Source organism: Dryobates pubescens, chromosome 39 (genome assembly GCF_014839835.1).
Source record: "Dryobates pubescens isolate bDryPub1 chromosome 39, bDryPub1.pri, whole genome shotgun sequence".
Taxonomy (NCBI): Eukaryota; Metazoa; Chordata; class Aves; order Piciformes; family Picidae; genus Dryobates; species Dryobates pubescens.
The window spans coordinates 3,831,802-3,845,035 of NC_071650.1; the positions used below are offsets into that span (position 1 = coordinate 3,831,802).

The 13,234-nt window shown below is 47.2% G+C and overlaps 1 protein-coding gene across 2 annotated transcripts; it reads left to right on the forward strand.

The window, feature by feature from the left end:
- Window positions 1-1,147: 1,147 nt before the first annotated feature.
- On the forward strand, window positions 1,148-9,004 carry LOC128899082 (uncharacterized). 2 transcript variants are annotated; one of them, XM_054177270.1, is made up of 8 exons: window positions 1,154-1,302; window positions 1,426-1,550; window positions 3,163-3,274; window positions 4,016-4,160; window positions 4,809-4,922; window positions 5,514-5,658; window positions 7,408-7,556; window positions 8,506-9,004. In XM_054177270.1, exons 2-8 carry the CDS (start codon window positions 1,527-1,529, stop codon window positions 8,717-8,719), a joined length of 903 nt encoding a protein of 300 aa, XP_054033245.1. In that variant the 5' UTR covers window positions 1,154-1,302; window positions 1,426-1,526; the 3' UTR covers window positions 8,720-9,004. The 2 variants fall into 2 exon arrangements, with proteins under 2 accessions (XP_054033246.1, XP_054033245.1); XM_054177271.1 differs by lacking the exon at window positions 1,426-1,550 and having other exon boundaries at window positions 1,148-1,211.
- The last annotated feature ends 4,230 nt before the right edge of the window (window positions 9,005-13,234 follow it).

The window sequence follows — 13,234 nt, forward strand, 5'->3', positions numbered from 1 at the left end:
ATTCAAAACCCACCTGGACACTGTCCTGTGCAACCTGCTCTAGGTGAGCCTGCTTTGGTAGGGGGGGTTGGGCTAGCTGATCTCCAGAAGATCCTTCCAACCTTCTGTGATTCAGCTCCCTCTGGGGCTATAGGAAGATCTGTAGCTGCTCACAGAACCCAGAGACCTTGCTATGTGTAACATCCCCAGCTTCCCCAAATCCCACATCCTGGCTGTTTCTGCAGCTCCCCATGTGAATGTTGCCTCTCCCACCCAGGCTTGAAGCCTCGCTTATGTTTCTGAGATAAAGTATTTTGCACTGGAATGCTCAGATTCCCGCCCCGTGTGTGGTAGTTTTAGGCTGTGCTTAGGACAATTTTCCACAGATTGAGTAGAAATTGATAGAATGTAAATAAATTACCATTGGATGTAAAAGGGAAAATAATAATAAAGTCTAAATAGTTGTATAAACTAACTCTTCCTTTCAGTTTCTTCAGTCTAGCTGATGCTAGTTGGTAGCTTTTGCTTGGCTGTTGCTGACCATGGCTGCATTCTCTGTTGTGGCTAAGCACTAATGAGCTACTCCCCGCTTTTCTCCTTTTTTCTCTTGTCCCGTGTACAGAAGGGAAGGGGGTAAAGAGGCAGAAGCTGTGGGTAGCCCCCTGGTTTTGTGCAGGTGGGTTCTTGTCTATAAATTGTAGATATGTAAATATTGTCTATTTTGCACATATTCATTGCATTTCATATCTCAGATTGTAGTTTCGCTTGTCAACATAGCTACATTTGATTCCATCTGAGCTAGTCTGGCAAATTTATGTCGGAGGGGTAATTTCAACCCACCACGCTGTGTCAGAGACAGGGAAGGACCAAGCAGATGAGAATCAGAGAGCAGGCGCTGGTTGGCTTTTGTCTGTCAGCAATCTGGGAGGGTGCATGGCTCCGGCTGTTATAAAAGAGGCTTGTTAAGTAAGCACATTGCTCTTGCATAAGTGCTTGTTTTGGGGAGGCTTTAGCCAGCTGGAGGCTGCAGATCACAGGCAGACATCAGGTTTGACTGCAGTGATTGGATTTTTTTATTTTTTAAGTAATGCATGGTTTTAATCTGCTGAAAGTTGTATAAAATGTTGTTTTTTTTTTTTTTTTCACAAAAGGCTGAGCAGCAGAGACTCCCCAGTGCTGGCAGGAGCTGGACTGGAGCTGTAAGGCACTGCCAAAAAGCCTGAGTGGATCTGGTGAGTAAGATTCCTGATTCTTCTGAAGGGTGGTTGATAACTACAAGTAGGGGGGAAGTACTGCAGCCATTTATTGCCAGGGGGGCAGGAGGTGAGAGACAGTGGTGAAACTATTGGCTGCTGTTAAAACAGCCTGCCCAGACTTCTGTAAGCGCTATAAGAATGGTACAAGTGTGCAGTGATGTTTCCTTTCTTCTCTTTTCCTCTCTTTCAGAAATCTGCAGGTCAGTTATTTCCTGAGCCAGAAATTATCTTTGCTATTACAAGTGGATTTTTCTTTTCAGCATTTGCTTATTCAGTGTATCTGAAGACAATATGTTGTTTTCAGATTTGACTGAGGTAACTCTAATTGGGATTTGGTGGCTTGAGTTAAATGAATTCTTCACATAGGATTTTTTTTTTTAAGAATGTTTTTTAGTTTAGATGGAACCAAAGAGGCAAAAGCTTGTGTGGATTGACAGAAAACAGAAGTTTCCCTCCTACTTTCTTGTGCTGTGTCTGGATGAGGTTCGGTCCGTGAACAAAGCCTGGAACTATAAAACCATCCGCTGAAGTGGGAACAGGAATTCAGTAGTGCAGTGCTGAGCAGCTTGAAACGACATGGTTCTTACTGCTCCCAGCTCTGACAGTGTGGTACACAGCAGTCAGTTCAAGTGTCCAGGCGTGAGGGGAAATAATGCCATTGCCTATCATATGAGGATGAAAGTCACCACTTGCAAACCTTGACAGTTATGTAGAATGCAGGTTTTTTTACCATCCATAAAGTTCTTGTGGCCTGAAAATGAGATTAGTTTCAGCCAGTGGATGAGGAGATAATACCGCCATGAAAAGAAGTGATGTGGTAGGACAGGTAAAAGTAAAAAATCTATAAAGATGCTTGGCTGCAAAACCAAGACTCATGTTTCCCCATTTCCTTCCTAAAGGAGGGAATTGATAGGCCTGCTTGCTTCAGTAAAACTGCAGCAGGGATGTAAGATAAACTGGAATCACTTTTACCCTCACTAATTATTTAGACCTTGAAAGCCATTGCTGTACACACATAGGCTGTGCCTCTTGCACCATGCCAGTAAGGGATGGGTAGTGGCAGAGCAGGCTGCTTGTTGGCCACTCTGTGGCTTCCCATTTCAATTCTAGCAAGAATTAAAGGCACTACTACTAGAAATTCTTGAGCTGTTGGAAGAGTATTCTGGGGAAGGATCAGTTACTTGCCCTGGTTTTGGCTGTTCTCTGGGCTGCTGACACTGACTACTGTCAGGGAGGCTCTCTCTATGAGAAAGGCATTGAAGTGCAGCAGTGCTGTCCAGAGAAAAGCAACAAAGCTGGTGAAGGGTCAAGAAAACAAGTCTTATGAGGAGTGGCTGAGGGAACTGGGATTGTTTTGTTTGGAGAAGAAGAGGCTGAGGGTGGACCTTGTTGCTGTCTACATCTCCCTGAAAGGAGGTTGTAGCAAGGTGGAGGTTGGTCTCTTCTCTCAGGTATCAGGTAATAGTATGAGAGGAAACAGCCTGAAATTGTGTCAGGGGCGGTTTAGGTTGGATATTAGGAAATTTTTCTTTCCTGAAAGAGTGGTCAAGGATTGGAACAGGCAGCCCAGGGAGGTGGTGGAGTCACCGTCCCCGGAGGTGTTCAAGAAACGTGCGGACGTGGCACGCTGGTACGTGGTTTAATGGCCATGGTGGCGTTAAATTGCCAATTGAACTCAATGATCTTGGATGTCTTTTCCAACAACAATAATTCTATGACTCTGTGACTCTATAAGACGATGCTGGTTCAAACAAAGATGCTTCTGGGTCATGCAAGGCCTTTTTAGTTTTTATGGAGCCACCACAAAGGAAAATCAGCAGTTAACACTGGGGAATTTAAAATGTTTATTTCTAAGCCAGTTTCTGGGACACAGAACAAACCCAGGCATATGTTATGATAACCAAACAATTTCTCTGATTTGTTGCAGGTTAAAATGGATGTCATATACAAGCTGAAAATTTTGGTGATGTTTCTGTCTCTGGCTGTTTTCATGGTCATGGTGGTACTGAATGCTGCAAATGCCACAGGGATATTCAAAGGTAATGCGAGCAAATTGGCATTGTTCAGAGGTGGCTTTCTTGCATTATATGATGTAATAATACAAGGTGCATTAGATGGGATGGATCTGTTCGTTACCTCACTGATTCTCCAAATACACCTGTGAAAGGTGGAAGCAGCTGATGCAACCTCCAGGTTTTGCCCTATCTAGTCCCTTGGGATCCAAAGAAATGGTCTTTTCCCTAATGAATCTTAACTGGATATTGGCAGGTACCAGGCAGTCTTTGTAGACATGGCACGTCAGGGCATGGTTAAGTGGGCATGGTGATGTTGGGTTGACAGCTGGACTTGATGATCTTAGAGGCCTTTCCCAAACTTAATGATTCTCCGTGGTACCCTTGTACCTCTGGTGGGAGCTGTCTGGTCTACTGCTGTGGGTTTATAGAGGGCAGTGGCAATTGCTTCGAACAGGAACCAGCTGAACATGTCAGAAAGTGACACAGTGCTTCTCTGTGGCTTCCACACACAGCTGGCTTTTCTGGTTCTGTGTGGGAGGGAAGGTGTTCAGAATTCCCATAGGGACACCGATCCCATAATGGGTATCCAAAGGCAAGCTGACTGCAGCACATGGCTTATTTTTGCGGAGAGCATCCTCTCATTTTCCTCAGATCCACCAAGGTGCAGCCTATGCCTTGAGGAAGATTGCAGGGTGAGGGAAATCATCCTTCCCCATCCTTAGGATGTATTAACACCTTTGCCTGCAATAACATTCACTACCACAGGTCTGTTTAGGTCAACCCCTGGAAACATCTCGGCAAAGTACCAGACTGACTTCACACCAGCTGGCTGGACCTTCCTCATCTGGAATGTCATCTACGCCTGGCAGCTTGCCTGGCTTCTCTATGCCTTGTCAGGCATCTGCCGAAGGTATTCTCCCTGTTTGCACTATAAAGGAGGGACAATGGCTCTTCCCTTCTCTGGCTCAGTCTCCTACCCCCTTCTCAGAGGTTTCTAGTCAGAGTAAACCCTCTGCCGTTCCTTTTAACTTGACATGTTCTGCTGCTGGAGCATTTTTTAGGTTCAGCATCCAATCCCAACTCACTCAGCCTGTCCTCACAGGAGCAGAGCTCCAGCCCTCTGGTCATGTCTATGTACAAGAGTGGTTGAGTGCACGCATAGCTATGAGCACACACACAAAACGTCCATGCTCATCTGCACCCACACGATGATCCACCAGCCTTTTTCCCCTGGAAGTGGGCTAAAATCCCATGACTCTGCCACTGCTCCCATCAACATCTGTGGAGCAGTCCTCAGTCCCCGTGAAATCTGTAGTGGTGAGTGGTAGTTCAAACACCAGCAAGAAGCTCTGTACGCTGGGGCAATGTCCTGCTGGGGAAAGCCACAGGGAGTGCATTGTGTCAGACAAGGATGCAGAGAAGAAATAGCCAAATTTAAGCAGAAATATTTAACTCCAGTGTAGGGCCCTTGTTAGTGTGAGGAAAATGAGGCCAGGAAAGTTTGGTTGGTCAATAAAGGCATTGTATGCGTTTCTCTCCACCCGCTTTTTCCTGGCAGGAATGAACTTGGATGTGTCTACGTAAAGCCAGCCTTGCTGCCAATCCCTTTCTATGTGGTCTGGATTCTGAATAACGGCTTCAATGTCGGATGGCTCTTTCTGTGGGACCAAGAGTAAGTTGCCTTTTCTTGCAGATGCTTTCTAGCCCTCTTGCCTGGACTGTCCAAATACTTCATTTTGCCCTTTCCCCCATGTGTAACATGTCCATCGGAACAGTAAAAGTCTATGCAGGCCTTTGGCACAAGGTGCCTTTTGTAGAAGTTTGGGTGTTTGGCATGATGTTTGCAGTTTTGCCCGTGAGGTGGATTAGTTATTGAAGTCTGAGATCTCCTCAAAGCTGCTGCTCTTCCATGTTTTTCCTTCTTCCACAGGTAAGATAGGAACCATGCCTCTCTTCATAAGTACAGTTAAGCTCCTTGCTTTATATTCTTTCCGTAATCATGGTCATATGAAGTGCTTATAATAATCCCACTGTCAAGAGGTGAAGAAATCAGTAGCAGCCAGGAGAAGCATAGCTTTGTGAACACCAGAGTAGAGCAAACATCAGCATGTTAAACTGAGAGCTACATCTGGTGATTACCTTTAGTAAAGCCTGATTAACTTAAAATCAGCGAAGGGCAAACACTAAAGCTGTGAGTTCAGGCATTGTGACACCACTGAAAAAATGTATTGTCATGTGTGTGTGTGCATGTTCTTTGCCTTAGATATCTCCTCCCAGCCCTGGTGTTCCTGGCAGCCCTCACTTTCACCACATGTGCCTCCCTCTTCAGTTCACACCAAGCCTTGAGCATCCATTCCGCGTGGTTCATGAAGGGTCACAGAGCTGAGCTCTGGCTCATCCGCATCCTAGTAGGTGGTGTTTGGGAAGCTGTGCTGTTGGTCAATGCCAAAACCATATCTCTGTGCACTGCTGAAGGTATCGAATGGCAGGACATAGGTAAAGGAAGATTCGTGCCTGCTGCAGGTGCGTGCAAGCTTCATTGCATCTGCTCCCACTTGGACAACATGGGAATGATGCAGAGCAAGGTCCCTTGTACTTCTCCAGGTGCCACGGAAGGAAGTTTTCAGTGAAATAGGAAAATTTCGGCCCAGATATGTTTGGGACAGGAAGAAAATTTCTGTCAGAGGGAAAAGCCATTACTGAGGGTGGCTTCTGTTGCCATAGCCGATGGTGATGTCCTCGGTATGTGAGTGAAAATTAGCTCTATGTATTTCTGACATGGAGAAGTGTACCCTGCTCAGCATTTCGTATGCAACTGCCTTTCAGAGTTCTGCTGAGTTCTGGAAAAAAATTCCTTTTCTGCTGTCCCCGAGAAGAGTGTGTGTATGTGCTTGGCAAACTGCACAGAGGAAAGATGGCGAACGTACTCACTGGTCCTTGGTTCCCTAGCAGTGCCCTTCTCCCAGTGTGATCCCTTCCTCCCCAAGCGGCACACCTTATGCTGTAGTTCCTGCCATGGCTTCTGGGTCTGCTTTATCCATCTTTGGATTTTTTGTTTGATGTTGATGCTGCTCAGTGAGAAAGTGGATCAACTGAAAAAGTCTATCCAAGGAGCTAGGACAGTTTTCAGTGGAGGGGTAGTCTGCAAAGCTGGGAGGTTCTGCACAGAAAAGTTCCTCCCAACCCCACCGGAAGCGTGTCTGCAGCTCTTGGCACAAAGTGGGAGCAGGCTTTGTTCTTCACATCCTTGTGCTGCATTTCCCAAGACACCCGTAGAACACTCAGAAATGGGAATAGCTGAGGTCCCCATCCTCACTTAAGAGGTACTCCAGCCCTTGATGTTACCTGCTGTTGGCTCCACATACCAAAGGTGTTTGCTGGCGGGTGTTGAGATTCTAAAAACTTTACCAGTAAGAGCAGTGCACAACAATTGGGTTGGGCAGCCAGGCAGTCTGTGCATCGTTGAGTGTGAATGGGAAGCCCCACTGGGGCTGGGGGGCTTTTTATATGGGGGAATTCTACAGCTGCCACTGGGGTGGATCTCTGAGGTACTTTGGAGATTCCAAAGCCTCAACTCTTCTCCATGGTGAGGGACTTTACCTACAGCTAAGTCCAGAAGGCTGGTTTGAGTGCCCCAGGACCTACAGATCAGAAAAGACAAACAGAAATTCCCTTTATCATCAGTGCTTGTCTTCCTCTGTTGAGGAATGGCTTGAATTGCAGGGACATGGTTCTGTGGAACAGCTGCTTGAATAAAGTGTGTAGGCCGGACTCCATCTTGTCGTTTACTGCTCACAGTTAGCTGGTGTGCTGATGCAGCAAGGTCACCGTTGCCTTGTGGCTGTGCTTGCAGCTGCTTGCAAGATAACAGCATGTGAAACAAAGTATACGTGAAACAAAGAGCTAGTGAGAAAGGAGCTTGTGAAGTTGCACATAGACCTAACCGCAAGGAGGCTGGGTATGATAATGTAACCTGGACTAACAGCCAATGGAATAATGACATTGGTGCATATTTAGCTGAGATGCTTTATAAGCCGTGCTTTCGAACAATAAAGTCGAAGCTCGCTTAGCAATCACATTGATTGCTGCGCGTCTTGCCCTCGCCCTTCCTCGCCGCTGGATTTCTTCCCGACATTCCTCCTGTGTTCATCTGGCAGGTCCAGAATGGGCTGGCTCTCTATGCAACATGGACGACCATCGCTACGCTGCTGAACTTTGCTGTTGTGTTGATCTACAAGTGGGATGTGCCCAATGAGACAGCAACCACTGCTTCTCTGAGCATCCTTACTCTAGGCCTAGTAATATGGTAAGCAATCTGGTGGGTTCCCATCAAATCTGGATGACTCCTTCCATCTCTCACAACTTGTTTGGATTATCTGTCCCAATTAATTCATAGAATTGTTTTGGTTGGAAAAGGCCTCTAAGATCGTCAAGTCCAACTGCCATCTAACTCTACCAAGTCTGGTGCCAAACCATGCCCTCAGCAAGCCTACCTCTGCCTCTTTGAAACACCTCCCGGGGTGGAGATTCAATCACCTTCTGGGGGAGCCTGTTCCAGTGGTTGAGAACCCTTTCAGGGAAGAAGTTTCTTCTAATATCCAACCTAAAGCTCCCCTGGGGCAACTTGAGGCCATTTCCTCTTGTCCTATCACTGGTTTCTAGGGAGAAGAGACTGACCCCCACTTCAACCTCCTTTCAGGGAGGTCTCCCTTCAGCCTCCTCCTGTCTAAACAACCCCAGGTCCTTCAGCTGCTCCTCACCAGCCCCATTCTCCAGACCCTTCACCAGCTTCCTTATCCTTCTCTGGAACTGCTCCAGCACCATAACGTCTTTCTAGTAGTAAGGGCCCCAGTATTGACCGCAGGACTCGAGGTGTGGCCACATGGCTGCTGAGTACAGAGGGAATAGTCTGTCTCTGCACCGACACCAAGTACAAAGTCCTCTGTTATGATTCATCACAAATGATCGGGGAGCCTGGGCAGAGATTTTCTTTCGTGACCTTCAGCAATGGCAAGAAGCACCTGCTGTAGGACAGGAACAGGTTTGCAGGTCGGGGCTTGATAGGGAAAAGATAATGAAGCATGGCTTTATTGATTTTTTTCCCCTGAACAGTTTTGGATTTTGGTCGTAACTGGCCTGCAGTATTCATTGTCCAATTTCTTTCTTAAACATTTGGGGGGTGGGGTGGGGGGGAGGGGCAAAGGGTGGAATGTGCAGAGAGAAATGCTTTCTTTAGTCACTCATTTTCTTCACAGGTTTTATGTAGAAAACATCTTTCTTGACAACTATGTCCGGTACAACCTCACCATCTACCCAGTGGTCATAACAGCTCTGACTGGCAGTGCATGCAAGAACTTCTCCTTTTCATCTCCAACAACAAATGGCATTTTTATAGGTGAATCTCTTGGGCTGTTTCCAACTCTTGTAAAAGGTGGCCAGAAAACACTTCCACACCTTTCCTGTGAATAAAGGGCAGAAAGAGAGACTTGCACTTGGAAAGTGTTGTTTGGAAAAAGCAGAACTGGGAATTTCTTAGAAGGTTTTTTTGTCTTGCAAAGAGAAGAGCGGAAATCATTGCCCATGAGCTGTGGGGCTGGATTAAAATCTTGTGCTGCCCCCAGTTCACTTCCAGTAGAATCTGTTTGCCCTATAATTCTCCATTAGCCACTTGGATCCTCTGCTGGTAGTGCCATCAGATGCAGGGTGGGCCAAAAGAGCAGTGTTGGGACTAAGGCTATGGATTTTTATTTGCAGTGTTTTAAGTTTTACCCAAGAATGGGTTGCAGCTAAATTTGACAAAGCAAAGCCCCATGCATGCTTGTCTCCTACACAGAGCTCAGGCTAGCCTGAGCAAATTTTCCTGGGATTATTTGGTTGCTGCAGACCACTGAGGCCGAGTGTAGTCATCCACGGTAAAAGGGCTTAAGCTGCCCAAACACTGTGCAACTGCGGTCTGCCAAAAGCTATGCCGTTATGACTGGTTTTATGCTGGCATGAAAGGGGCTGGGCTGTGTGAACTCTGAATCCTGCTGTAGACATTTGAGATGCTTATTCCCATCGAAGGGTCAGAAGAAGGTAGCATGGTCCCAGCCTTCAGCCTTCCCACTGCCACATACCAGTGGCTAAAGCTAATTTCTGGAGTGACACCGCCAGCGCAGCCACTCCAGTACATGTTTGCTCTTGCTGGAAGGGCAGATGGAGCCTGGTAATGCCTAAAAGCAGCCAGTACAACTTAGCAGAGCTTGTCTGCTAAAGGCAGGAGAGCACTGGAGATTCACCTCCTGATGGTTCTGGTCACCAGGAATGTGAAGGTATGTGTGATCTCTGGCAGACAGCTCTGTTCCTGCAGTAAGTAAGTTTCTACCAGCAAAAGCTTCATCTGAGTGGTTCAGCTTGTTTGGCTGGTAGGTTGAGAGTTGCTTTTCCCAAACTAGTGCATGTTTCTTTCTATAGTGCAGCTATTTCTGGAGTAGTTTGTTAACGCAAGGCATTTTTATTCTGGTGTCCGTGAAGCCTTCTCTTTTAGATGTGCCTTGACCTGGAAGCAGTGAGTGAATTTGGATAGCCATGAAACTCTGAAATGCAGCTCTGATGGGGGGCAATGGCTTCTAGACGGGGGAGTTTCTCTCTTCCCCTGAGTGTCCCCTGTACTGGGAGCTGAGATGTGACAAGAGGCACTGACTTTTTCTCATGTGCTAACATCCTTCTGTGTTTCTTTTCTAGTTGTCCTGGTGGCAATGACTTGCTTGATCTTTGTGGTTAGGCTGGGACTAGTCACATGGAGACACTGTAAGAGACCACTGGAAGCGTCAGGAACCCCAGACCCATCAGGCACAGTGGCCTGAGACCTCTGGTATGTTGTGGCAGACACTTTAAAGAGAGGAAAAAGACCTGGGCATCCTCTGGTCCTTCCTTCCAGTATCGATTGCCCTCTGCTCTTCTCTGGCTCCTTCTTCTACATCCAAAATGTGGATGGCTTGTGTCTGCAAACCTGTCCTCAGATCAGTTAGGCACAGCCCCAGCTTGAATCTGCATCCTCCATTTGGTGTGACTCTGGATCAGTGCAGGAAGAGGTCCTTCAGACAAATAGCTCTGTGCACCTTTATGGTGACTGAGCTGTGGCTTCCCGCTGCTGGCAGTGCAGTGAGGGCCATCAGCGGGCAGCTGCTCACATGCTTTCCTTGGCAGATCATTGTTTTTCTTCAAGTGCAGCTCAAAGAGAATGATCCCTGGGAGACAAGGTGAGCAGCAGGAGTTCTGTCATTCCTTTGGCCATTCAGTGCTGGGTATCTGCATGTCCCAGTGGTGTGTGCAGATGTGCAGGCAGTCACTGCTCCCTGTCCTCCTCTTCATGGTGGGAACAGATACCACAGCTCCAGAGATCTACCTTTGTGTCACCTCTGATGTTTGATGCCCAAGGAAGGGAAGAGTGACTGAACACTTCTGACACAATTGCAAGCCTTCATAGAAGCGTAGTATCATTCTGGTTGGAAAAGAGATTTAAGACCATCAAATCTAACTGTTAACACTAAGTCCGCCTTGAAACCCTGTCCCTAAGTGCCACCTTCGCACATCCTTTAGGTCATTCCAGGGGTGGTGACTGAACCACTTCTCTTGCTCCAATGCTTCAGCTTCTCTAGTGAAGACATTTTTTCAGATGTCCAACCTCAACTGTCTCTGGTCAAACTTGAGGCTGTTTCCTCTCACCCTATCACTGGTTACTAGGGACAAGAGGCCAATGCCCATCTGGCTCCAACCTCCTTTCAGGGAGTTGTAGAAAGTGAGAAGCTCTGCCTTCAGCGTCCTTTTCTCTAGGCTAAACCACCCCAGTTCTCTCAGCCACTTCTCACCAGACCTGTTCTCCAAACACTTCTCCACCTTTGTTGCCCTTCTCTGGACCTGATCCAGCACCTTTTTTGTAGTGAGGGGCCCAAAACAGACCCCAGGACTAGAGATGTGGCCTTACCAGTGCTGAGTATAGGGAAACAATCACTTCCCTGATCCTGTTGGTCACACTATTGCTGATCCAAGCCAGGATGCTGGTGGCTTTCTTGGCCACCCAGGCACACTACTGGGTCATATTTAGCTGATTATCAGGCAACACCCCCAGGTCACCCCTCTTCAACACATTGCAATTTGTTGTAGCTCTAGAAACTGAAGGTGCATTCACTTCTCAGCATAGGCTCAGACATCTGGGTCTCTGCCCTGATTTTTCCTGACTTTCTCAGTTAAGGTAGTTGCTGTGTCTCTACCTGTGGACCCACAATAGCAGATTCATACTGTTCCTGCTCTGCCTGTAAGCCAGATGGTATCTAGGGCAGCAGGAATGGTGGGTTGCCTTTCCCTGAGCTATTCCAAATGAGCAATACACAGCTTGTGCACTGGAGGATGGTTTGTAGCCCCTCTGGCAGGAGGCTAGATGTACAGAGGAGATGAAACCTGACCTGGGGTAAAGCCTGCTGCTTCAAAGAGAGTCTACTTAAGTGAAAAAATAAATTATTTGAACCAGCGGAGTGAGTTCATCCTGGATCAGTGCTTTCTCATGTGGCTTTACCACTTTTGAGATGGTATTAGGAAGCCTAAAAGGGGATTGACTGATTTGTCAGACCACTGTGCCTTCTTGAGAGCCAACGGTGACTCACTGGTGTCTGTAAAGTGTTTCTACGTGGGCAGGTGCTTTGAGATGCTGGATATCTTCCAATGCAATTCCAAAGCTAAAGTCTTTTAAGCTTACATTGAACAAAGAGCAAAATCTGTGTAATTCAATCCTTTGTGTCCTTCTGGGCTGGTGGTTTATTTTCAAATAAATCAGCTAATCCCAGCACTCTTCCCCTAACTCTGTAAATCATCTAAAACACCTCCCTTGGGTCATGGAGCGACCCTGGTCTCCTGCTGGAACCAGTTCCTCCTCCCTCACTGGGATGCTCCTGGCTGTAGCTTCTTCCACCGATCATGCCTTCCTCAGCCTTAGAGGCCAAGATAGGTATGATGTGTATTCCTTTGTGTGATTTAAACTCCTCTGCCAAGTGCCTGTTCGTTAAACTTCTATTTTGTAAACCCCCCAAGAGCTCAGCTGGTAAATTCCCAGCAGCCTGTCCATAAGCTGCTGGTATTAAATCCACTGGCATGTGGATTAAGGGGTCTAGGCAAGGTGAGTAGCGGGTGGGAGGCTGTGCAGCAGTTAGTACATGGGGAGCTCTGGAAGGTTTTGCATCCTCCCGAGCAAGAGCCTTGCAAACAGCTCCCAGGGCAACTGGGGCATAATAGAACTGATGAGCTCAAAATTCTCTTCCAACCTCAAGTCCAACTGCTTGCCTAGAACTCAACAATCCCACTACTGCTACCACCAAACCACACCCCTCAGCACCACATCTGCGGGTCTTAAATACCTCCAGGGATGACTCTACCACCTCCCTGGGCAGCCCGTTCCAGCGCCTGATGCAACTTGAGGACATTTCCTCTTGTCCTGTCACTTGGTGCATGTGAGAAGAGACCCACTCCCACTTCCTTTCAGGTAATTGTAGAGGGCAATGAGGGCTTCCCTGTGACAGGTTACACCCAGCCCCATAGGAGTGTGGGTTGAAAAGAACATAGTCCCCAGGTGGACAAGAAACCTGTCCCGCTTGGGCAGAGAGACTTGGTTCCCCCACCCAGGGGGAGGGGTCCCTGGGTCAAAGTCTATTATGCTTTCACTTCCTATCCACCAAGCCTATTTAAGGGGAGCCATTTTCCTGTCCTTTCCTTCTTGCTCCTTCTCCTTGCCTGCCCAAGATGCTGCTCCTGCTGTTGCTGCAGGTGGTTTGGGCCTGTTCCATGCTGCATCCAAACTCCTAAGGACTGCATGTAAGGAGGATCCGCATTTGCATCAAGAGAATCCTTCGCCAGCTATGACTGCTTTTGTATATATTTTCATTTACCTTTTTTCCTTATACTTTTGTAACCTTCCTTTTACTCAAATGCCATATATATTTTGTTAAACTTAGC